This window comes from Trachymyrmex cornetzi, unplaced genomic scaffold (genome assembly GCF_001594075.2).
Source record: "Trachymyrmex cornetzi isolate Tcor2-1 unplaced genomic scaffold, Tcor1.1 scaffold694, whole genome shotgun sequence".
NCBI classification, from domain to species: domain Eukaryota; kingdom Metazoa; phylum Arthropoda; class Insecta; order Hymenoptera; family Formicidae; genus Trachymyrmex; species Trachymyrmex cornetzi.
The window spans coordinates 688,542-697,743 of NW_017300019.1; the positions used below are offsets into that span (position 1 = coordinate 688,542).

Below are 9,202 nucleotides of genomic sequence, written 5' to 3' on the forward strand. Positions count from 1 at the left end.
CGGACAATACTTATCCCGCGATATCCACGCGTATCCCCTTATAGAATCCAGCCCCTCAATTGCATTAGACGCATGTACTCAGTTAGCCCAACTGAAATAGAGTTATTTCACTTGCGTATTCTTTTAATGAATGTCAATGGAGCAATAAGTTATAATGATTTAAAAACACTCAATGGTGAATTACATTAAACGTTTACTTCCGCATGTTTAGCTTTAGGTTTAATTGAAGACGACGAAGAATGGAAACGTGCAATGAACGAAGCTTCTATCTGGATGATGCCGAAACGTCTTAAACTACTTTTTGTTCGAATATCAATGCATTGTCAACCGATGCACCCAAGAGAATTATGGGATGAATTTAAAATTACAATGTCTGTGAAGATTATATACGACGATATAGACATGTTACTGGAATTAGAAAAGCTTACGAAAAAAATCGATCAATTACTTCGCAAAGAAGGTTGGGAACTTTCACGATTTTCAGAAATGGAACAAATAATAACAGAATATGAAAAAGAAGATACAGAACAATTAAAAAGAGAAACTCTACTCTGTGAACAACAGTATAATAAGTTAAATTATAACCAAAAAGTTATCGTTGATTTTGTTTTAACTCTTTTGAAAAAAAAAAACGATAGTCAACAGATTAAATGTTTATATATTGATGGTCCAGGAGGTTCAGGTAAAACTTTCGTTTACACAACATTGTATTATTTACTCAAATCTTAAGGCAAAGTTGTTAGTGCAATGGCTTTCACTTGTATTGCTGCAACGTTAATATACCAAATGGAAGAACAGTTCATAAAACTTTAGGTTTGTCTGTGCCACTTTTTGCTGATTTAACATCAAACATAAAAGTTCAATCAAAAGAAGCTGATTGTTTGAATAAAACAGATGTTTTTATTTAGGATGAAGCACCAATGGGGCACCGCGATATGCCCTTGAAATAATGGATCGTCTCTTGCAAGATTTAATGAAAAATAACATACCACAATTTTTTATATGCTTTATATTTCGAGAAAGATGTTGGAGTTCACCCTGTTAAAATTTTAAAGAAAAATATTCATATTTGGCTGAGATATGACGTGTTGAACACAAAAACTGATTGAAATTTTTTTCATTTAAAAAATTACTTTTTTTGTTTATAACTTAAATATAAAAAAATTTCCAAATTTTTGGTTTAATGACAAAAAAGATGCGCTATGAAATTCTCTACAAGAATCAGTCGTCAAAATTGAACAAAGAGCTACACGTTTTGAAATTGTAAATTTGTCAATTAAATTTAGTTCATTATGGAAAATTTCAAAATCTTTTCATTAACGGAAAATATGCGTATTTTACCACACGAAGACGAATTTGCTCACTTTTTATTAGATTTAGGTAATGATAATTTAAATGATCATTTTAATAATATTAAAATTCCACTGAGATGTGCAGCAGACTTAAATGCAGATATAATAAAAGATACATATGAAGAAGTAATCAAACACAATCAGTATAGACTTGCAGCGAAGCGTGCTATACTTTCCGCACGAAATGTTGACGTAGACGAAATAAACAAACAAGTTGTAAATTTACTTGATGAATCAACAGAAAGAGTATATACAAGTGTAGACACTGCTGAAACTACTAATGATTATCATGATATTAATGAAGCAATTTTACCAGAGTATTTAAATTCTTTAAATCCAATAAATCTTCCGCCTTATGAACTTCGATTGAGAAAATACATGGTTATAATGCTGATTAGAAATCTGAGAATCAATGAAGGTTTGTGTAATGGTACAAGACTATTAATCTTAGAACTGGGAAACAATTTGTTAAAGTGCGAAATTTGGACTGGTGATAAAAAAGGAAAAATAGTTTTTCTAAATCGCATAACTTTATATTATGAAGATATTTATCCATTTGTATTTAAAAGAAGACAATTCCCAATTAAAATAGCTTTTGCCATGACAATAAATAAGTCACAAGGATAAACATTTGACAAAATTGCGATTGATTTAAGAAAAGATGTTTTCAATCATGGACAACTTTATGTCGCATTTTCACGAGTTAGATCTTGGGAATCATTAAAAATTTATTTGGGACAAGAAAGGCAAAATAGATTATTAGTTAAAAATTATGTATATACAGAAATGTTTCAATAAAAAGATTCGGCCTTGTTGATTTTATGAAATAAATTATAAATTATAAAAGGAGAATTATAATTCTTTAATAAATTTTAATTATATATGAACACATTAAAAATGATTATAAAGAGTTTGTCTATAATTTTACTTAACACACACACACATAATATCTTATAATATTACTTTTTCTATATATTTAAATTTGTTATATTCTGCAGTAATGAACATGCTTTTTGGGAATGGATTATTCCATATGCCCATATGCATAATTCTGAAGGATGCAAAATCTATGATAAAATCATCTTTTATGTAAAATAAAAAATTTATTCTGTACAGTAATAAAAAAGGAGTTAATAAATGATTAAATTTGTTTTCAAGTGATAAATTATAATTGAAAATTTTATAGAGAATGTTAATTTAACGTGATAGTAGTAATAAATGTGAATCATAATATTGATAATAACATTTAAATATATTAATGTTGTAATTAATAGATCAGGACACAAAAGTTTTGAATTTAAAAATTATATAAAAATTAACTATATGTTGTAAGTTAATAACAGAATTATTGCAGTGTTACATTATTGTAATATGTCGATCGTAATATATCGTATATATAAAAATTATATGTAAAATAGTAATAAAATTATTGCAATATTACATTCCAATATATCGCAACGTAATGTCTCAATAGTATATTTAAATAATATTGCACTGAAAGTTGCAATAATACTGCAATATTGTAATCTCACGGCAATATCTCTGCAATATTACATGCTGCGTGGGTATAAAGTTTATTGAATTTTAAAATTGTATATATGAAAATTATTAGTGATTTTGAAAAAAAAGGCCTTATAAGAAGGAAGGATTTAACAGAAAAGGAAAGGCAAGGAAATAGAAAAAGAATGGTTTGAGAAAATTGAGAAAAAGGAAGAGAAGGAGGAATTAAAAGAGATAAGAACAGAGGATAAGCAAGAAGGAAAGCAGGAAATGAAGGAAAATTGATATGAAAGGAAGCATAATATTAATGGAACAAAACAATTGTATTTATGTGAGTATCTTGGAGTTATATCATAAAATGTCGTAATATATGTAATATGTCGTAGTATATCTTAGTATAAAAATTATATGCGGTAAGATAATAATAAAATTATTGCAATATTACATTGTAATATATCATACGTAATATCTCAGTGGTATTACGTATAAAAATTATATGTGGTAAGATAATAATAAAATTATTGCAATATTACATTGTAATATATCATAGTACGTAATATCTCAGTAGTATATTTACGTACTATTGCACTACCAGTTTCGCTATTACTGCAATGTTGTAATCTCATGGCAATATCACTGCAATATTACACGCTGTTGTGGGTATAAGGTTTATCGAATTTGAAAATTGTACACGAAAATTATACACGGTAAGATTAATAACACAATTAAAAAATAACACGTGGCGCGCGCGTAGCGCGCGCTCTGATCTAGTTATTATAAATTTTCAATAACTGTTAATAACTATTTCAACAGAAAAGAATTGTAAATACTTAATTAGTTTTTATTTGAGTAGTGCCCATCTCTAACGTACCCAGTTATCGACATATAAATGATCCAGTGATCGACATTCTTTATTTGTTTGCATATCTATTTATTAACTCGACTATGCCTATGACGATTACTGGTCCGTAAAATCTCTAGATAATAACAATTACGGTTCTGATTTTTCTATTTGGATTTTGGATAAAATTATTATTTTATTTACAAGAATTTTTTCAGGTCACTTAGTCTCAGTAATCAACAGGTGTGGCGATTACTCGAACGACTACGTGCTTCGATGAACCGGTGCTCGTCACGTAAAAAAAAATATGAAATTTGTACGAAACAATAATTTGTGATGGTGTACGTAAAACTGCGATCTTGATTTAAGTATAATTTGATGCTCAATTTACTTCATGCAAGTTGCCAATATTCCAAATCACACGAGATGTCAAATGGTATCTCTTAACCTCACAATGAAGCATTTGGTCAAAATCACGAATCGACTCGGTTGCCGCACATATTCGATTTAATCTGTAGTGAACTTATATACTTACGAGTTTCATAATGTAACACAACATTGTAAATACCTTGTTGGAACTAATAAAAATATCAACAAATTTTTTGCACGATCAATAAAAAATACTAAAGTATGTCTTTAATACGTAAACATGGCGATTACTGGTACCCTGACGATTAATGGGTCAACTTATTGTCCAAAAGCAAAATAATATCGATGACTTTTCTCTGTTTAATTGAGAACAAAAATTTTTGTATACACTTACGTGTGTGACATCCTCGTAAAATAAAAAGAGAAGATTTTTCGAATTCCTTAAATACCAGGCTTCCTTAATATGTTCCCAATACGGCGACCAAGGTGCTATATAGGTAAAAAGGTAAAGGCATTAAAAATTATCTTTTTAAAGCACTCTTTTCACCCTTCCTCCAAAAAGAGAACAAATAGGGTAACTCCGGTATATACGCCGCACCTATCAAAAACTTAATTTATTAAGTATTATTTACTATGTTTATAGTAAACGAACTATATCAGTAAAAACTTTGTACTGTCTACACTACTATGAAAAAAATATTAGAAATCCGAAATATTTATTTTTCATATTAAAAAATAAACCTTTTTGAAACCTTGTATTTTTTCCGCATATCTCATAGGGGTGTGATATATGGCTACTCACAGAGGGAAAGGAGGTATGTACGGCTCATAAAAAATTTACAAATAATGCAAACATGCTTAATAATACAAACATGCTTTACTATTCCACTACACGTATGTATTACGAAATAACCACTAAGTCTTTTACACGTCCTACATTAATCATTTTATGTAGATTATAACTTATGATGGCGTTACTTATTACAGTGACAAATCGATTCAACTCACAATAAATTCATTAATATTAACAGTAAGAAGCTGAAATCATAACACAATACTAGTATAACATAAAAGCATGTAACAGAGTAGTTACGGGAAAATTACTCCCACTCCTTCTATTTTTTCTGATTTCTGCGGCGTAAATCCCAGCGCGGCGTATTTGCCGGAATTACCCTATATGTATAAGTCAATAATAGTAAAAGTCATATCGAATGTCTAAGTAGAAAGATCAACGCTTTGAGAGGTTACACACACACACACAAAGTGCAGATTATTTTAAAAAAATGTTTACGTGCATATGCGTATTATTTTTATTAAAGTTATTGGTTTTTTTGGGATAAGTCTATTTTAATTTAACGACTAATACTTTTTCCTTTCTATTAATCACACAATTTTTGTTCATAGAATTTAATAAAGAATAAAATTTTTACAGACGGAAAATGGACACGATATATTTTACTCTTGATTGAAAGATCCAACTTTGCATGAATAATTAGAGTCATATGTGATAGCTAAAAAAAATATTTATTGCAAAATTATATTTAAAAAAATTTCTATTTTAAACTTTTTTATTCATTTAAGTTGGATTACTAGTTAGTATTTGTAAAAATATAAAAATTACAATTTAAATATATAAAATATACATTTGTAATATAAAATTTTTTGTGAAGAAGAATTTTTATAAAAAGACTTTTATAGATAAGAACTATAAAATTATGTATTGGTTTTGTTCAATTTTCAATTTCAGTTTTTGGATTTATTTTATATATAGAATTAGCACACACACAGTTTGAATTTAATATATTTAATTTCATATTCATATTCTATTTCTAAAACCATACATTAATTTTTGTCGAAATAAAGCATAATTTTAATTTTTAATTTTACCATTGGATCTATTACGATCTTTTCAATCTCTTACTTTATATTCAAAATTTATTTCTTACGAACTATTACGAATATATGGATACAAATAAATCGTCTAGATAAAACTTTCAGAAAAACAACCCATGAATGTGATAAATAATAAAAATATCTATAATAAGATACAGAGAAGTAAGAAATATATAGCTCTTTCTCTGGATATGTTCTATACTTACTTAAATTATTTAGAAAATAATCTAAAAAGGTGGAAAAGTCACCCAAATATCCTTGTGTCTTAATTGAGCAATTAAGATGATACCAGGAGGTTACAACGTCTTTCGGATTGCGAGCAATATAGACAATCTTTAAGGAAAGTTACAAAAATAGAAAATTACATTTAATAAGAGGGATCTTTTCATTTTTTTTAATTATTACCTTACAACCCGCATCTGCAAGTCCAGGCAACATGTTGAAAGGCAAGTGGGTTTTTATAAATCTAGGTGATGGCATTTCAGCAATAACTTTATAACCGGGCAAAGCTATTTCCCGACATAATTTTTGTTTTACTTTGTCATCTTTGTTAAAGAATAAAAATTCTTGGGTCACTTCGGGATGATTAAACAAACTGAATCTGGTAAGAATAAAGATACAATTTAAGGATGTACATTCTGTCAAAAAAGTACCGGGAATTGATCATTTAAAAACCCCGCTTAAAGGAATTGTCAAAATTCTTTTTGTCGCTAAGTTGGCATAACTGTCCTCTATACTGACGCGGAGTTTGAGTGCCCTCTGTCATTTAATTTGTTTATAATGCTCGATTTCGTCAGGTCATCTCAAGTGTGTTTTGCGATTTTTACAATGGATAAAAAGATCGAACAAAGAATTTGTCTCAAATTTTGTATTGCAAATGGAATTTCGTGTGCTAAAAAAAACCGAATCGCTGAAGATGTTACAGAAGGCTTACGGTGAATCGACTTTATCAAAAACACGTGCATATGAGTGGTACAGTGCATTGAAAAGCGGTCGAGATGTGGTGAAAGATTTGCCTCGCTCTGGTCGGCCATCAACGTCTTCAACTGAAATTAACATCGATAAAGTGAAGGAAATGGTGACTGAAAATCGTCATTTCAGTTTGAGAGAGATAGCCGCTGAACTTACGGTATTTCACGAATCAAATTCGTCGAAATAGGTCAGATTTGTGGAAAAAAAACTCATGGATTTTGCACCACGATAACGCATCATCTCACAAGGCTATCATTGTGAACGAATTTCTGGCCAAAAACTCAACAAATATCATCGAACAACTACCGTATTCACCTGATATGGCTCCGGCTGACTTTTTTCTCTTTTTAAAACTCAGATTACCACTTCGAGGCACTCGTTTTCAGTCGATAGAAGACATAAAAGAGAATTCGCGGCGAGAACTGAAGTCGATTCCGGAAAATGCGTTTAAAAAATGTTTTAATGATTGGATTATTCGTTGGCATAAGTGTATTATTTCCGAAGGGACCTACTTTGAAGGCAATACAATAAATTTGAATGAATAATAACTATTTTGTGTTTTATTGACCAATTCCCGGTACTTTTTTGACAAAATGTATTATACATATTTTCAAAATGATAACAAAATTATGAAAAAATTATCTTAAATCACGTTTAAAAATAATACGACAAATTTCGGTTTACTATCTGGATCATAAGTTATTTTAATAAATAGTAGTATTTTTTTAATCTGTGCTGTAAATATAAAAATACATGGAAATGTATTATAAAATAAATGACAAAAATCTCAATTTTTTGTATAAGTACATTATGTATTCAAAATTATTTCCGTAAAGTTACATTGCGATGCATGAACACGTTATCCAATAAATAAACAACATATTTATTTGTTCTATATCTTTGTAATTAATCAGTGAATCGCAATGAAACTTTGCATAAATTATCTTGAATATTTAAAGTACTTATAACAAAAAATATAAATCTCTTTATCATTTTCAAAATTTTAATATTTAACAATAAAAGTAATAACAAATAGAATAAATAAACTACAAAAATGTATTATTAAATAAAAATATAATCTTATTCACATAACTTTCATATGTATATAGTTTATTTGAAGTGTAAATATTAAACATACTTCCAAATTTAATTTTCTTTGCAGGGACTGTACGTCTAATACATCCTTAACAAACATTGATAAAAGATCATAAGATTTAATACCTCAATTTAATAAAATAATAAAATAACGTAAAAGTTAAAATTACAATAAACAATAATAGAAATGCTTTTAAGTATAATGATTATAAGCAGTAAAAATATCTGAAATAAAAATGTATAAATAATATAAGTAATATAAATGAGTTAAATAAGTTATTACAAGAATTCTTAATTTAAAAACAATAACGAGAGAATAAAGGGCACATGAGAGTCAAATATATGTAATAAAGTAGAGGAAAGTCGTCGATACTGACATAGGTCTCCTAAAGTGACATTCCATTATTTCTCAGAAACTAACTATTGCACTTTATTAATACTAATGAAATCATGATCTGTTTAGCTAATTAAAAAAATCGTCATTTCAGTTTGAGAGAGATAGCCGCTGAACTTACGGTGTTTCACGAATCAAATTCGTCGAAAATATGAAGAAAATTCTTACGGTGTTCTTTTGCAAATTGCGTAATTAAAATAATAGTGACTGCATTATTGATAATATTATGTCATTTTAAATATTTATGGTTTCATAAATTAGTTTTCATTACAGAATAGGATATATCTTTATTTATAGAATAGGAATGTTGGTATTATTGCCTACTACCATTGCAAAAGTCAACATTAATTTTCTGCTTCAATATGAAGAAATCTGCGGCTGAGGCTCATCGAATGCTCTCAAATACTTATGGTGAGGCCTCTATTAGTGAAAGAACGTGTCCTGAGTGGTTTCAATGCTTCATGGTGATTTTAACGTCGAAGACCGGAATAGCGGTGGAAGAGAGAAGGTTTTCGAAAATGCAGAATTGGAGGCATTACTTGATCAAGACTCGTGTTAAAATCAAGAAGAATTGGCATATCTGGGTGGTTTCAATGCTTCATGGTGATTTTAACGTCGAAGACCGGAATAGCGGTGGAAGAAAGAAGGTTTTCGAAAATGCAGAATTGGAGGCATTACTTGATCAAGACTCGTGTTAAAATCAAGAAGAATTGGCATGATCATTAGGAGTGACTCAACAAGCCATTTCAAAACGCCTCAAAGCCATGGGAATGATTCAGAAGCAAG

General features: G+C 28.9%; 1 protein-coding gene across 1 annotated transcript in view; it reads right to left on the bottom strand.

The window, feature by feature from the left end:
- The window catches only part of LOC108767579 (estrogen sulfotransferase), a 29,217-nt gene that overhangs the window by 7,672 nt on the left and 12,343 nt on the right, over positions 1-9,202 (bottom strand). The window contains exons 3-5 of the mRNA XM_018517527.1: positions 6,361-6,556; positions 6,162-6,288; positions 4,457-4,551 (exon numbers count right to left, since the gene is read on the bottom strand). Of these exons, the coding sequence (XP_018373029.1) occupies positions 4,457-4,551; positions 6,162-6,288; positions 6,361-6,556 (418 nt within the window). The remainder of the gene's footprint in view (positions 1-4,456; positions 4,552-6,161; positions 6,289-6,360; positions 6,557-9,202) is intronic.